Below are 17,263 nucleotides of genomic sequence, written 5' to 3' on the forward strand. Positions count from 1 at the left end.
TTTTGAGTCTGATGGAATTTGAAATAGCAGGTTTATTGCACTCTGAAGTAGGTAAGTTATGTACTAATATCACATAGCTTCAAAACGTCACAGAAAACAGATTTGGGGGTTTGATTTATTCTGTAATACTTGTGTATTTCTGAATAGTCGTCTTTAAAAACAAGCAGAATTCCCAGTAAAGGCTGATAATGTTTTTTAATGGGTTACATTTTCAGCTGCTATAAATCTGTAGCTACAAGACAGTGGATCCGTGTCAGTTTACATAAGCCCAGGACTTGGCATAGTGATAACAGGGTGGCAGAAACTGCTGGCTGTGGTTGATTTCAGTAATTTGAATGTGGCTTAAGGTACTATCTCTAAATACCCAATCTGAATTCAGTCTCTTGCAAGTTAAACTTAGTTGGTTGTAAACTGTTTTCCCTTTCTCCAGAGAGACCTATCTGACAGAGAGGTGCTCAGTCCTCACTTTGCATATGGTAGCAATAATGGGAACTGCCAAAATAAAATAGGAGGCTTCTGTAGATGAAATGTAGCAGAGTATTTTTATATTTTGAAAATCTCATTATTTTATTTGATTATCAGAGTTGTACTTTTGTTAGGAAAATGAATTTATTTTTGTAAGTAAAAAGAATGGCAACGTAAGTGCAGAGTAAGGCTTTCTGTAATTTTCTTTTTTTAGGACTCAGTGTTGGTGCTGTAAAATGAATGAACTTTGTGTCTCCTTGTCAGTTCCAAATGATGTGCATGCCTTATCTATGTTCAGAACACATGGCTGAAAGAAGCAGATTCTTATATTGACAACTATTCAGATTAAACGCTAATCTAATGTAAACCTCCTGCCTTGCACTGATTGGCAATAACAAGGGCCAGGTTCCATCCCCAGGGGTTCTCATTCAGGTAATACCCAAATACAGTCCTAAGAATGCTGGAGGTTGGATTAAACCAGCATTAATGGCCAGCACTCACCCACCTGGAAGGCTGCTGATTGCGGTATAGTCAGTAGCTGAGCTACTTGCATCCCCCTTGTAGTTTCTGCCTAAAAATAATGTTGAAACCTTCCAAGGTTTCACCGCCTTCCTGAGCGTTACTGCCGGAGATCAGCCTTACAGCTAACCACGTAGGCGAGCGGCCGTGCCCCACCAGGCACTGAAGGAGGGGTTGCTTTTAGCCACTGCCACCGGCCGTCTCTCCCGCTAACCATGTTCTCCTGCCTTAAAGTACCTTGTCTGCCCCTGGGCGTGGTGACCTGACACAGCTTAGGTGGATTAGATCTCTTGTGCTGAGTCCCCCACTTTAATAGGTGAATGTCACCTCGGACATCCGTCCCTGGGGAGTCCTGAGGGCTGGGACCTTTGGTGCCAGGTCACTGGGTTTTCAGGAAGAGCTCTGTAGATTTAAGTACTAATTCCTTAAGTCATTGCTGTGCTTTATAAGAATTGCTGCTAGAATCAATCCCTGCTACATCCTGTTGTCTCTGTTCACCTTCTGCATTCCAAGTAAAATAATTGAAGCAGACAATACTTCAAAGCCAAACCCTGCTTTATTGGGTTTGTAGTTTGTTCCCAAATATCACTTCTTCATGTCCTTTTCTACATGCCTTTCTGGGCTTTAGATAGAAAATACAAAATTAAATCGATCTTCCTGAGAGGAGCAGTTTCCTTAAGGGAAACTCAGGTCCTTTGAGACCTGGTATTTGTTGTCCAGCTCTTTGAAGATGAGGAAGAGAGGGCAAGTTAGTTCAAGGTCTCATGCAGTAGGGTACAGCCAGTAGCAGTCTAGTGTGTAGTGGTCAATCACATCCCTTGTGTGAATTTCATGTTGTAGTTACATAAAAACCAGGCTCAAAGTGTTACAATAGAGCTTTTTCATTCAGAAAGCTTCCAGACTGATTGTTGGAAAGGTCAGTTGGACTCACACAACTGGCAGGTGAGGGAGTGAGTTTTATTTTCCTGTAGGTTTTGAGATCACAAGTTCCTTGCGCTGCACTGAATGTTTTGGGTTTTTTACCTTAACTCTCTGCAAAACCACGGTTCAGATCCTCAGTACTCTTGCTAGGTATTATGGTTACAAAAATGTCTATGTGTTATAGGCTTGAAAGTATGAAAACAGATAGCTTTCACATCATTAAGCACCAAATCTGCCGCGTAAAACAGATGGTAACTCATGGGGAAGCTTCATTCAACAGACAAAGCAGCAGCATGTGTCTCTGTCCCTGAGGCAGAGGAGGAGACTTTTTGCTATGTTGCACCTGAGAATCTACAGCCTCTGAAGACATGAACTGGCACGACAGAGAGCTGAGCAAACGACGGAGGGAGGATGGGCCCAGAGCTGTGGTGCTCTGCCGGAAAGGTGGGTCCTCAATATCGTTTTGGAGACGTTTTTGGAGCAGCAGTGCTGTTGGATGGCAGGGTAACGTGAATATTTGCTCTAGAAGTGGGGAAGCAGAAGTAAACCTTATTTCCTGATTTATTTCTTATCTCAAATGATGTTAGACAAGACTATGAATTTCAGCTATGCCCTTCAGCTTTGTCCTCGTTTTTGCTGCTCTCTGCTGTGGATGGTGAGGAAGGACCGATCGCTCAGGCCCTGTGGAGCCCATCTTCTGCCAGCTCAGTGCTACTGTGGCAGGGTTAGGAATGGTAAACGTATGAAGAACACGATAATGCTGAAAGACATTCCAGATACGTTTCATGGAGCATATGGATAATACCTGTAATTAGAAGATTTATTGGAAGATAGAAGTAAGAAGTTAACTACACATGACAATTAGACACATTATATATAATGACCATATTAGTGTACAACCAGCATAGCAATGTGTACAGCTGAAAATGCGCTTATGAGGAAACTCACATTATCCCAGGCTAATTCATTTTTGTGACATTGAAACAGTAGTTTTGTTGTACTTTTTTATTTTAATAAGGTTTAAATGATAGAATCACGTTGCAAGTTCTTTTAGTGGTTGCTTTTAGACCTAAAGAATGCAACAGATAAAAGAACATTCGCATTATTACCTCGTTTATGAATGTTAATTCATCTTTAAAAATTTGGGGACATTTTAAATAGAATAGAAGCCTCTACTTTGAGATGAAAAAGATTCATTTAAGGTTTTATCTTTTTCAAAGGCACTGAGAGCACAGGCTTTCTTTGTACGGATTTGAACAAAATCCACGTTCAATTAAGAACCATCAGAAGTTTCAGTAAAAGAAAATTAAATGAAAAGAGAACACATGAAAATATTTTTTTTTGTAATAACATTTAATCAAAGAGATTTTGAAAACCATTAGCTGTGCATTTCTGGACATAAACCTGAGTGTAACGACATCCCTTCAAGATCAAGGAAATTGCAGCAAGGGCTTTTTATCTCCCATGTCGTATGTGTCCCCATCCCCAAGCTCAGGAACCTCAGTCACACCATTCCTCACCATCACAGTATCAACTTGTAGCACCTACAGCTACAGTGGATGCGGGGAAATTGGCTGCAACAGAAACTAAACTCAGAAAAAGACTTAAACCCAGGTGAATTAGGAACTCCCCTTCAAATGCATCTCCCAGAAGTCATGCTTTTATACAGCAGGAGTGAGCCTGAAGTTGTCCTGACAGTAAGTAACGCTGCACATGAGTATGATAATGGCTTTAATCAATTTTGCACTAGTTTCTTCACTCTTTTTCTCTCTCTTTTTTTTTTTTTTTTTTCAGATGAGAGGTGTTAATTGAAACAAAGTTGAAAATCTCTAAAGTTTGGGGGAGGGGGGATGGTTAGTGTAATCTTTTCTAAGCCTTTTGATGAACTGTCTAGAAGTAGTAAGCTGGTTATCCCACTAAATATATTAATAAATAATACTGGGTAATACACTTGTAGCATTATGCCTCACATAACCTATACAAAAGGTTATTACTAACCCGTACTACAGTTCAGCTGAAATAGGAGAAGTACTTAATTTACCAATGGTATCTTAGCAAGACACCAACGTTCTCAGTGGCAGATTCTGCTAGTTCCCGGACTCAGCACCCTGTGTTACACCATGGTGACTTCCAACTGCTCGCATGTCCCTCTCCAAAGTTTTCAGCATTGAAAAGGAAAGTTTCGTTACCATTAGTATTATGCTTGATACATCTTCAGCTATCCAGCCGTTTGTGTAATTTTCAGCTTTGGTGCAGACCAGCCCATAGGTTTAGAAATGACTTCTTGATTAGAAATAAGCAATTCTCTTAATGTGAGAATTTAATTGTTCTAAGATTCCTAGGCTTATATTTCAAATGCAGTGTTTGTCCACATGCACATAACACACTGTGGAGAACTAACGTAATCCCTTGACCAATCTATTACCAGGTTTCAGTGGATGACTTCTACTTGCTGTGTCTCCTCTAGTTGCCTGACACGGCAGTGCCCTGCACGCATGTAGCTCCCGGTGCCCACCTGGGGAGGTGGAAGAGTCCTACAAACCTGAGACTGAGCACACTTCTGGTGGGAGATGCTGTCTTTCGTCGGTCTAGAAATTATACAAATAGGTAATAATTCCAGAATAAGCAGCTAATTTTTAGACACTGGCTGCATAATGAAATTATAGGAGCAGCATTTGAGGCATGTGCAGTTCAAGGCATGCTCTCAAGGTGAACGGGCCAGTGTAGGTGGCAGAGGTTTCCTGCAGAGCCAAGAGCACTCAGCCCTAACCCTCTCCTGTGGGTTAGTGGGATGATGAAACCAGGAACTGGTGCAGAAAAGGACCGTCAGGTGGCTGAGAAGAAACATGGACCATCCCCAGTACCCAGCCTGGGTGCTTTGAACATGCCTCCAGCACCAAGGTTCTGAATGCAATGGCTTCTGGTAGGAGTAACGGTGATCGTTGACCACCTCCCAATTAAACAACAGTGGCAGTTACTGAGAACAGACACACACTTCATGTACAGGTTGAAGTCCATGATCACCAAGTTATTTACCTGTTTTCCTTCTCTCCTGTTCATCCAAAGCTGTTAACTTCTAGTTACACCACACAACACTGAGTGTTCTTTGCAGCTTTTGCTAATGTTGTATGTTTAATACTGTATTTTGTGGACAGATGATTTTCTGACAGTGGCCAAATTTCCAAACAGGCGATTAAAAAAAAAAAAAAAAAGAGAGATTATATTAGTCCTGAGACAGCTGCTCCAATTCTATAATCTAGTCACTTCATTCCTTCTCACGCAGTAAGTGCCACTGTGAAAGCTTGATAAACTGCTTAATGTTATCATGCTTTAATTTTATGGGTGGCAATCTTGGATTACTGTCTTTTCCTCAGCGCTGCAATCCATGCTACATAAACTTGTGCTGTTTTCGACATTTCACCTTTGCAGTTTCTCTCTTTCAGTACAAAGCCCATAGAACATATTCTTCTGTCAGCCTTTCGATTGGATGTTCTCAAGGTGATGGGTTATCAGACATCCCCTCTGCCCGTTCAGCAGGTATTAGCTTTGAAAATTAAAGCAGAGGTATTTAAGGCAATGTTGTTAATACTAACAGTATTGTTTCAAAGGTAACAGGGAAACAAGACACGTTTAGAAGTATTAACTTGCACATCTAGTTATTCAAATGTAACTGAAGTAATTTTATGCCTATAGCCACGTACTGGGTCTGGCTGGGATGGAGTTTCTCTTCTTCATCGTGGCCTGTTGGGTACATTGGATCTGTGACCAAAGCAGTGCTGGCAACACACCGATGGTTTGGCTGTGGCTGAGCAGTGCTGGCACAGCGCCAAGGCTTTCTCTTTTCCTGCTCTGTCCTGCTGGCACGCAGGCTGGGGGTGCACGAGGAGGTGGGAGGGGACCCAGCTGGGACAGCTGCCCCCAGAGGGATATCCCATGCCATACAGCACCCTCCTCAGCAGTACGTTGTGGGAAAGGGGAGGGCATTCAGCGTTATGGCACTTGTTTTCCCAAGTAACCATTACACACAATGAAGCCTTTCCTTCCCCTAAGCTGCTGAACCGATAGAATGTACTGAATAAACTCCTTATTTTGCTTCACTTTCCCACACAAGCTTCTGATTTACTATTAAACTGTCCTTATCTCAACCCAGGAGTTGTTCCTGCTTTTGCTCTTCCAATTCCCTCCCTGTCCTGCACTGGGGAACGAGTGAGCAGCTGGGTCGGGGCTCAGCTGCCAGCTGGGCTCAACCCACCACAAAACATGGCATGTGACAGCCACAGAGAGGCGTTACTGGTGGCTGCAGGAGGGGAAAGCGTCTGGCTTCTACACACTACGCATACCCCCCACAATCATACTTTGTCCCAGGTTCCAGGTACCTAAAGTAGTGCTGACATCCTCAGTAACACCACTGTAAAAACACCCACGCTTCCGCAGGTACTGTTTCTAAATAACAACAGCATAATATTTCAGGCTTTGACAGAAGTGAGGAAATGGGGGACAAAGCAGTGTTTTCAAGGATTCCTTTATTATGCAAGTTTAGTATCATCTAAAACCACCAACATATTAAAGACAGAGATGGAAATTTTAGCTTGGAAGCTTGTAAGAACACCTGTTTTCAACCACTGATACAAAGACCTGGTCTATACCGCAAGAGGCATATTTAAAAAACACTGCTCAGTATAAAAAAAAAAAGAAGTTAATTTCCAAGGATGAAATAATTTGCAGTGATATGTAACAAAAAAAATTATGAAACTCCAATAGTTGAGACAGACTTGTTTAGAATTTGCAGACCTACACAGTAAATTTAAAAGTCTCCCATCATAAGACAGGCAGTACAAAATCACTGTCAAAATTTACATTTTACTGCTGGGCTGTTCTGAAGGACTGGTGCCACCTAAAGTCTTAGAGGAGCAGTCTCTGAGAACTTCCAAAGAACTCGTGATATCCAGACGTTCAGAAGATGCGGGTCTACACCCTTCTGTAGAACTGATGATGTCCAAGGTTTTGGAAGAAAGAGCACTGTGGCCTTTCATACTGGCATCTCTTACGACTATCTCCTGCGTGGATGTAAACATTAACGGAACAAAGCCATCGCTGTCTGCTGTGAGAACAATCCAAGATGAACCTGTGAAGATACATAAATGTCTGTTTATCAGATTTCCTGTAATTAGATATGTTTAAGACACTAAACGTTTCCCTAAAATTAAAATTAAATGCTTCTGCATGTTCACAGTTTTTCTAGAAAAAAAAAGAAGTATGAGGAGATATAGGTTGTATAATCTTAAAAATAAAGGACATACAACTATGCAAAACAGCTTTCTGACCAGTTCTGCCACTGGGGGATGAGACTATAATAAATGCGTGCTTCAAAGAAGGAGGGTTGAAATTCTGAACAGAATTCATAAGCATCCAGACTTGTTTTTAATTAAGATATTCATAAGCTACTTCACGGTGCTTAAGCTGTGCAGATACTGTAAAAAGCAGAAATTTATGAAATTCAACGACAAATTAATATCATAAAAACAATTTAGAAACTGCTTCTATTATGTAATTTCAATATAATTAATTCCAGTAAATATAAGGAAGAAACACTCTACTATGCTGTACAAACCCCATGTCTCAGGCCCATTTGCTGTTTGACTTCACATCACCATTAGCATTATTTTTACAATTTGAAGTTGCTTACCGAAACCAAAACACTGACTTCTACCAATTCATATAAATGAGAAAATCTCTGTACTTGTATTCATTAAGTTGATGAAGAAATAAAATAGAGCTCGTGAGGGGTGAGGGAATTCAGAGAAAACATTTCCAGCTGTTTGTAAATTTACATTATGTAACTTCATGTCACAAGTAAGGTCATGAGAAGACTGTAGCCTAAAAGCATGCAACCCTTTAATCTTTTGGCTTAATATCTCATTTGGACCAAACTTCAAAATAAATACAATTTAAGATTTTGAAAATACCACTCCTACTTTGCCCATTTATCTAGTAATATTTGTAAAATTAATAAATAAACCTATTATAACACTGTTTGCTTTAAAAATTTATCTAGTAAGGTTAGTCATATGCACGATGATTACTCATTCCCAGGCAACCAATTCTGTCAAGTTTACATTTTTAAGCTAAAAATGAGAAGTTGAAACTAATGCAGGTAATGGGGATATTTTTCTTGCCAGAAAGAAAAGTTGTTGAAATCCTATAGCTCAAAATAACATTCCAGTCTGAAAAATTAAGAGATCACTATCTACCAAACTGCCTGCTGTTGTCACTGGGTATATCACACATTTGTGGGCTGTGCCACAACATTAAATTAAAATTAAATTCAAAAAGTCACTGTGTTTCAATGCAGGTAACTGAGCCTGCAATAGGAAAACTGCTCAACTAACCTAAGATAGTGGTAAGAACATTTACAAGATTCAGTTGCTAGTGAATTACCCAAGTACAGCTTTATCTAGGTATTGGAATACTAAACATATTCCAACAACTACTTAAAGAAAAATAAAACTTGCACAGTGGTAAAAACAGCAGCCTTAAAGCTTTGGGATAGTTACTCAGAAATCTGCAAGCAGGCAGGCAGCAGACACGGTAGGCCAGTAACTGGAATATAGTACAGAGGGTATCTGTAGTAGCGAGAGATCATACCCCAAAAATATGTTTTCTACCTTTGCCAAAGGTAAGACCCTTAGAATTGACAACACAGGATGTGCATAGGATAAGCAGGTAACAGTGGAGATGACAGCAGTATGGCAGGTAGTTTTCTTCACAGCAAAAACTGAAGCGAAACGCACTGGTAAAATTTACAGGGCTACTTTTGTGTTTATAAAAAACTGTAGCATTTCTTGAAGGAGACCAGATGTTGGAACTACAGATTAAAATATAGAAACCTTTATTCCAAAACCACCAGTCAACTCTAACCTCCTCATCACTCAGACTTCTCTGTTTAGAATAGCTGAAAATATAAGTAAAATACTGGGTGACAGTAATTTTCCTGTATAACTAGCAGCTTGATAAGGGGGGTATCAATATGTAAAAGTTTGCTCATTTCTTTTATAATGTAGAGATTTTTCTCAGTAAAAGCCCAGAGAATAACCTTTATGTTATAAAACAGATTAGCAAACTTTTATTAATGATCTTTCATTATTTTTTATTTGGTTTTCTCCCAGATGGGATTATGCTCACCGAGAATGTTGCATGTGTTTAAAGTGTTTGTATTATTGGATAATTACAACGTACCATGTTGCATTTCTACAAGAGAGAGATTGAATATCTGCTGGACTATATTTAGACGGAGTTTACCACCACAAAGAATAACAGCTCGTCTTTCATCTGAATCACTTCTGGAAAGCTGCTTCTGTAAATTCAAGACACAATCATTAGATACTGTGCTGTATATTTAAGCAGAGATGTCAAAATAGCATTAATCAAAACAGTATCACAGACAGGCCTTCAACCACATCATTTACAGAAAGTCAAATGCTACATTCGTTCAGAACCATTTGCAAGATTTATACTCTGAAGTCTCAGCTCTCAAAGTAACAGTCTGTAAGTGATAGCAGCAAGTAACTGTGCTAATCCAGCGTATGTCAGAGTAACAGGAGAGCAAATCATACATACGCTGCTGCTGGAGAAACCACGAGCTTCATCCACGGTGAAATCCTGAGACTCATCCTATCACCTGTGAGGGTCATTTTCCTGGGGAGCCTGTAAAGGTTTTCCATCCTCCCCACCCTGATCCACAACTTAAGAAGAGGTGAGAACTCCTGCCCACGAAAGTTTGGGACGAGGAATAGACTAACAAATCAGAAGGGCTTGTTTGTCTCACCTCCGACCATCCCTGACCCAAGCCTTAAAATCCAAAAAGCATCTTCAAAGAATAACCCCCACAAGGCAGAGCAAAGCACTTTTTAAACCTACAAAATATCATTTGTTACCAAAACTACAAACTCTCTCTGCACAGGATAAAACTCACGCAACCATGTCGCTTCCCAGGGAAGCCTTGATAACGTCTCTGGGTCGTGACAAAAACAGGATGAAGTAAATTCTCACTCCTTTTCCATGCTGTGGAGGGACCCATCCACCCGCGAGGAGGGTGTACGGTAGAGGGGAGGTTGGAGGTGCACACATGCTCTCTGCCCCCTGCACCAATAAACTCTGCCCTCTCAAAGGCACTGCTTATTTGGGCCATGTTGGGTTTCCTCAGCATTTTCTAAAATACAGCTAGTAACCTGGGCAGTAGCGAAACAATCAGGGCTCAGCACACGAGGTGAGGATCCCTGTTTGCCTGTTCAGGATTTCTGAATAGTTAAACCACAGTATTTTCTGCCAGACTTCCCAATGTCACGTCACTTTAATTCCAAAGCTTTTCTTACCATAAATCATCGGTGATCAAAATAGGTAAAATTGTAGCATTACCTTAATTTGCGAAGCACCCCCACGCAAGGGTAGTTAATCTAGCTCTTGGAATACCAAGACAAGACGATATTTAACTCTGTTTCAAACTATATGTAAAAAGACAGCTGAATATAAAAACATAACAAAAATTTGTGCTATCTCAAATTAAAGCAGGCTTCTAAATAAAAACCTCAGATAAGACACCAGACTTGCTAAGAGAAACTTTCAGAGTAATGCCCCATATACATTTAAGATTTAAGAGTGCTAGAGAAATTAAATTGTTATTATTAAATGTTTACAATGGAAAACAGTGAAGAGAGTAAGAGTGTATGATCTAGGACCTAAGAGTTCAATGCTACAGAAGAAGAGAATATTTTTTTTGCAATAACAAAGCTGAAAAATAAGAACTTACTATAAGGAAAATGGCAGTTTAAATTACTTTTGATATTGACTAAGGTTTATTAATCTGAATTCTAGAAGACACCTAGTAGATTTATGCCATGTTTTGATAATCAGGTAACTTAACACTCTCTAGCATGAGATTTGGAAGTGCCTTCTTTCAGCCAATAAAGTGTCTTTCATGTGAAATTTGTTTTTAAACCCATTTTTAAGCTATGTTAATGGAATTATCTTTCAAGGTCCTAAGGATCTCTTTCCTTATCAGATGGTGCTCTCAATACTAATTAGCAACATTTCAGTTTCAGAGCCAAAGCTTTTTTGTTGTTTTTTTTCTTTTTTTCCATGTCCATTATTTCAGTTGTCCTCCCAGGAGGCTGGGAGATTCATACCAATTCCCACATCTGGAAATTTTCACTGGTCTAGATTTCTAAACAGGCGGCTTCAGAAGTTGCCTAGGATAAACATAACCTTCCCAGAACTTCATACAAGTCTTTAATTCTGCAACTGAACTGTCAGGCGAGGGTCCTCTGGAGCCCCAGCAGCCTCTGTGCAGAAGGAGAAGGTATGGCTGTGGGAGTCAGAGCCAAGAGTTCAGCCCAGCACGAGGTGGGGACAGGGAGCTACACATTCCTGAGTATTACATCGCTTTAAAAACACTAAAAGCCTGCAGAGTAACGGGACTTCTAACGTTAGTCCAACCTGCAGGAACAGGATGGAAATCTAATCCTATTGACCATTACATAGCAACAGCCTTTTTTTTCCCTAAATGCTGTTTTTACCATTCGTACAGACAGCTGTGCAAGACTGAAAGCACTACCACAGCATCCATCCAAAACGGCAATAAATCTAGATACATTAGTTTAGCTGAAAATTTTTTTAAAATATTTCCCTCAATTTATCTCCCTCAGAGAAAAATACAAATATGTAGGTTCTAAAAGAACTGTAAATAGGGACTGAGATACAATTACAGGAAGAGTAGGGAAGGACAACAAAAACAAGCCAGGCTTACGTAAAGCCTAAGTAAGTGTAAGTAAGACTCCTATCGGTTTCACCTGCATGCAGTGAGATCATTCCTATGTATCGAATTTGCACGTACTAAACATTCACAGGATGTCACCCTTCCTGTGCACAACAATCTGACAAGAGTCCATGTTTTAAATCTGTACAAAGAACACACATCCACAAACAGATTTTATCATTAAGGCTTCTAATACTAAAATTACCTGGCAGGTGATGTTAATAAAAGTGGGTTCCTGAGAAGATGGGTACACTGGAAGATTTCTCTTCCCAGATTTTAGCAGCTCAGTTAATTCACAGAGATGACGCTGTAATTCTGTGAAGTTATCAGACAGTTTTTCTATATTTTTTGTAAAGTAACTTGCCTCCTTTTCACTTAATAGGTTATTCTTGTAAGAATTTGGTATTTTGGAAGCTGCATCTGCCTGCCTTTTTGGAGACGCTGGCTTGTTAGAAAATGCCAGTGATGTGGCACACTGTGCCACAGTCCGATTAACTGGTTCAGCATCAAGAGACTCAGCAGCTTGTGGGAAACTCACAGAAATCTTCTTATCTTTAAGGTCATTCATGTTCAACAACAAGCTTTGTTCATAAACAGGACTCTTAATTTCTTCAATGAGCTTTCTTCTGCTGGTAGGGGATTGAATGGCAGCACGATCTGGTATCAAGAGCCCGCGGCTGAGAGGGTGAACATCTGTAGAGTATTCATGAGATATGTTTGAAAGGTTCAAGTTGGAGCTCCCATTAACTGATGCAGGTGGTGAAGGACCCATTTCAAATATTAGTTCCTTAATCATCAATCGGATCATATATTTGTCTGATCTTGAAGAGGGAAGAAATGCAGGGTCAGTGAATTTTTGTCTTCCAACCAGTATCAGTAACAATTTATTGGTCAAGAAGCACAAACCCTTTGGCTTCTCATTTTTCTCTAGCTGAATTTGTTGAATATTGGGTAAATTGGATGAAGTCAGTGAATAGACTAAAATAATGTTACAAGTATTGGAGGCAACTGACACAGTTTGCGTTTTGGGGTCAAAAGCCATTATATCAGGAACCAGAATGCCCGGGATGCTAACTTTTTTGGTAGAGGTAACCTTTCTTTCAAAAGTCACCAAGATGAGATGTGAAGAATCTTGCCCACTTCCCGTTAGGTAGTCTTTGGGCCTCAGATGAAGAAGAGAACTGGAATCAGCACCCTGCTTGCTAGAAAGTATGTGAGTTAGATCCACAGGAGATGTAACAACAGACAAGGGCTTCTCACAGTCCACTGCCTTTTTCCCCCCATCCATGGCATACTCTTCCTCACCGCATAAGCTGGACTGCGAGGGGAAGGACTCTGTTTCAATGCTTGCTGGAACTTCAAACGCAACACCAGCATTTAAGCCACAGATCTTGTCTAGAGGAAGCTCAGTGGCAACAGCAACTTGGAAATTCAGAGTAGCTTCCAAAGCACAGATGTAGCCTCCCACATCAAAGATTGGGCAAAAAGAACAAGCAGTCAATGTTTTCTGAACATCATCCCAAATATAAGAATGAAGGGCACTGCCTACTCCCACTACAAAGCGATTGCCTTCCTTTGTCCAACAAGCACAGTGGATGAGACCACTGCCTTTAATATCTGCTTTAATTCTGGAGTTGTTGAGATGAACAGAGTGTAAGACAGAGGCATCCCGTGTAGTGAGCACAGCCAAGATCTCCTTCTTCGGATGCCACACGCAGCCTTGGGGGAGCACTGGAAAAGGCTCGCTGATGTCGCATATCTGAGAAACTAAGAGCTTATTTCTTTCTGTAACATTAAAACAGAGCTGCCAAATGGTGATATGCTTTTTATGTTGAACAGCAAGCAGAGCTGGGGCATCAGGGGGACACGGGCCCCAGTAGAGTCCATGGACATGTTCAAACTGACCGACAACACTCGAGTCGCCAAATTTTGGTTCTCCATTATGAAGGTGTAAAGAAGTTAGTATCACCTGTTTCCCATCTGTCCAGGCAATACCATGCACAGGGTGAATTGCTTGGTATAAGGCATTAAGGCCAGTTCTCAGAAGCTTCGCCTTTCCTAGCTCCATGACTTTTTAACACGAGACATCTAAACAAATTAGAATGAAAAGAAAAAAAAAATTATTGTAGAAGAGAGAGAACAATACCTGTACAATTATTAAGCTTATGACCCTGCCAATGCCGGACTCTTCCTTCCAGTGAAGTCAACATATACATAATGTTCACCTAATGCCTAATCCCCAAACCTAGAATTTTTTATGATATTTCCAGAGTGAAATGCGATTTTAAGAGAAAGAAACTTTCCTGTTTACATAGGCTTGGTCTGATGCATTTTCATCACAAGACCAGTTCTTTCATTCTAATCAACAGTTTGCTGCTTCTCAGAATATTTTCAAATGAGTTCAGTATTAAAAAATTTCAAAATACTGCCTCTCGCTCTCAGCTTGACGGACCATTCGTGATCAGATAAAGTAATCCCTTACAAGTATAACCAAGCATTAACATATTATCTATAAATCTGATCCTGAATTAAGTGGGTGAGAACAGCATTTGTAAGGTTATTCCAGAAAGTTCTCTAAAAACGCAAATGCAATTTTGAAGAAAGTTAGGACCAAAGCAGATTTTTCTGAGGAAACAAATGAGAAAAGAATTTAAAAGAACTTGGAACATAGGAGGTGACAGGCTCATCTACCTCAGGCATGAGCTACACTATGAGAGCACATGAATGACTCACTATCTTCAACATCCTCTAATGCAGCGATCACCTTTTTTTCTTTTCCTAAGTGATTCAGCACCTTTTTGTCAAAGTTTGCAAAGCACCTTGTAGCTCACTACTGTTTGTTGGGTAGAAAGGATGAAAGCAGTTGGCAGCTGACTATACCTGCAGACTGGCATTTCCACGTACCTGAATATCCATCCAAAAATATACATATATTTAAAAAAAAGGAATTGAAAATGTATCTGCAGTAATTCTGGACACATTTTTACCATTTGGATATTGCTTTAGGAGTACTTACTTTCAGTGTCCTACAAACTAAAAAATACTGTTTTACAGGTAGGAAATAAAACCATGTAAAACCTTCATTCTGCTATTTTTGAAAAACAGTTATGGGATTTGCTTGATGTCTCAAGAGAAGCCTTTTCCAGTTGTCTCTACATCACGTAACAGCTTCAAGAGGGAGAATAGGAAACTGGCAGCAATCATTACTCTCCGTAACCTGTAACCAGGTGTCTGGGACATCCAGAAGCCATATGCAAGGCACTGAAACTTCAGAAGGGTTCAGGATTTTACACATGTTTCCAGTTGCTGAGCTGTGAGCAACCCCTACAGTGTGCACAGAAGCCAATTCAAAGGAATTGATGGATTCCTCACTTAGGATTCTCCACAAGATATGGCTCGGCTGCAACGCTATGGCACAGAACAAGTTGCAGGATTAGCAGGAAACATGAAAACCAAGAAGAAAGTGTTTGAGAAAGTCAAATTGTCAAACTGGAAGAGTTTATCATAATGTGCAGGGCCTGGCACCACTCAATAGTTTAATTAACTATTTGTGGATGACCTCAAACTTGGAGGAAGAGAATTGAAAAAGCAGATTTCAGAGACTAAAATTAGGTAGAAAAAGTTATGTTATAATGATCAAGATAACTTCTTCTCGAACTAACAAGTGCAAAGTAAAATACTGAGTACAGAAAAAAGAAACTCGCAACATGGGTACCTCTCCAGGAGTAATCCCCTGGGTAGCAGTATAGCAAAAAAGGATCTGGCTTGCAGTGGATCATAAATGGAGTATTTCAGTAATGTGAGAATGCTGCCAAATAAGACAGTATCATTCTGGAATGTTTTTAAGAGGGATGCCATACACAAGGAAGGTAATTACCCCACTTCCTCAGAGCTAACAGTATCTTGACTGGAGTACTGCACCTAGTCCTGCATTTAAGAGTCCAAGGATGACAGAAATGCTTAACAGAGCTCAGGGACCAGAGAAACATGGGAAGTGGGTTCACTCACTTTGGAGAAGATTGTGAGCGAAAACTTGCAGACACCCACCAGTCTGCTGACAAGAGAACACTGAGCCATTGTTCACACCTACTCTGCATAGCGCAAGATAATAATCAGCTTAGTTTCAACAAAGGAGATTTACGTCAGTTATTAAGGAAAAATTCTAACAAACTAAGCATTGAAGCAGGTTACCTTGGACAGGAGGAGAAGGCACTCCATTAATTTCATAACCTGTAAGAGCCAATTAAGTAAATGTCTGTCAGGGATAAGTTTAAGTACACAGCAAGAGAGCACTCAAGATACTTCCCAATCAACTTCACCACCTGCCTGGCTCTCCTCAAGCTCCAGCACAACCCACCTCAATCCCTTAAGCAACCGCCATGAGCTGCTCGTTCTTTAGCATTCTGAACCGCACGTCCACTGCCGGGCAACACTTACTAATGGAAGGGAGATGACAATGTGCCTCATAAGATGCGCTAAGACCCTAAGCCTCCTGGACCATCTGGGCAGCTGCCTGTGGTGCAAGAGATGGCTGACGCTTTCCCCAGCGGACCTGGAAAAGCAAAAGCAGCAAAGACACGCACTGGTCACCGCACCCCGGCCACCTCACGCCCTGGCCCTCGGCCACTACGCCCCAGCCCTTGACCACTGCACCCCAGCCACCTTAAACCCTGGCCCTCGGCCACCGCGCCCTGGTCACCTCATGCCCCGGCCCTCGGCCACCGCACCCCAGCTGCCTCATGCCCCAGCCTACAGCCACCTCACACCCCGGACACCGAGCCCCAGCCGCCTCATGCCCCGGCCCTTGGCCACCGAGGTGGCCAGCGGCGCAGGCCATGGCACTGGGGGCGTCGAGGCGCGCTGCCACGGCCGGGGCTCCCGCCAGCCACCCCCTCAACCCCGGGCAGCCCCTCCGGGCCTCGCTGCACGGCCTCCCGCCCGCCCCGCCCCGGCAAAGGCCGAGCTGCCCGAGGCAGGTGTCACGGCCACAGCCCTGCAGGCAGGCCGGGATGCTCGGGGAAACACGGCGGCCGGCCCCAGCCCCTCTGGGCAGGCGGCGGGGGGGCGAGGAGACGCTGCGGAGGATCCTCCGCCGGCAGCCGCCAGCGCGGTAGGGCAGGGGGACTAGAGTAGAGCGCCCAAACCCGCCGCCGCGGCGCTTCCCCCGCGTACCACCCGCCGCACCAAGCGACCGCCGGCTCTCTGCGCGTCCCCGCCCGCACCGATATTCCTCACCTCCCCCAGCGGCCCGCCCGCTCCTTCTCCTCCCCGCCACAGCCAGCAGCCTCCCCCGCCCGGCAGCTCGGCCCGGCTCTGGCAAGGCGGTCCCCGCAGCCGTACAGCGGAGCGCGGCGCTCGGCTGTGCCGGCCACCTCCCGGCCCCGCCTCCCGGCCCGGCCCAGCCTCGCACCGCCTGGCCGCGGGGGGCGGGCCGGCGGCAACGTTCCCAGCAGCGGCGCTCTAGCCGGACACGCCTGAACTCTATGACCCAACAGCCGGCGCTGACAATGGGCGGGCGCCGCCAAAACTACAGCTCCCAGGAGGCAA

At 42.4% G+C, this 17,263-nt stretch overlaps 1 protein-coding gene across 3 annotated transcripts; it reads right to left on the minus strand.

Moving 5' to 3' along the window:
• Positions 1-6,411: 6,411 nt before the first annotated feature.
• LOC121090609 (WD repeat and coiled-coil-containing protein) lies at positions 6,412-16,943 on the minus strand. Of its 3 annotated transcripts, XM_040599312.1 has the most exons (5): positions 16,154-16,943; positions 15,908-15,946; positions 11,922-13,804; positions 9,142-9,259; positions 6,412-7,030 (listed from the first exon to the last, which is right to left on the minus strand). In XM_040599312.1, the coding sequence occupies exons 3-5, from the start codon at positions 13,782-13,784 to the stop codon at positions 6,759-6,761; spliced, it is 2,253 nt and encodes a 750-aa protein (XP_040455246.1). In that variant the 5' UTR covers positions 13,785-13,804; positions 15,908-15,946; positions 16,154-16,943; the 3' UTR covers positions 6,412-6,758. The 3 variants fall into 3 exon arrangements, with proteins under 3 accessions (XP_040455246.1, XP_040455245.1, XP_040455247.1); XM_040599311.1 differs by lacking the exon at positions 15,908-15,946; XM_040599313.1 differs by lacking the exons at positions 15,908-15,946; positions 16,154-16,943 and adding an exon at positions 16,074-16,133.
• Positions 16,944-17,263: the final 320 nt, after the last annotated feature.

Source organism: Falco naumanni, chromosome 6 (assembly GCF_017639655.2).
Source record: "Falco naumanni isolate bFalNau1 chromosome 6, bFalNau1.pat, whole genome shotgun sequence".
Classification (NCBI taxonomy): Eukaryota; Metazoa; Chordata; class Aves; order Falconiformes; family Falconidae; genus Falco; species Falco naumanni.

What these genes read in the sequence shown, in the direction of transcription:
- LOC121090609 (XM_040599311.1), bottom strand. Translation starts at nt 13,784, where the DNA reads ATGGAGCTAGGAAAGGCGAAGCTTCTGAGAACTGGCCTTAATGCCTTA. An exon ending in TTATTAACATCACCTGCCAG is followed by an intron (nt 9,260 to 11,921) that starts GTAATTTTAGTA and finishes TTGAATTTACAG; the next exon opens with AAGCAGCTTTCCAGAAGTGA. An exon ending in TCTTGTAGAAATGCAACATG is followed by an intron (nt 7,031 to 9,141) that starts GTACGTTGTAAT and finishes GTATCTTCACAG; the next exon opens with GTTCATCTTGGATTGTTCTC.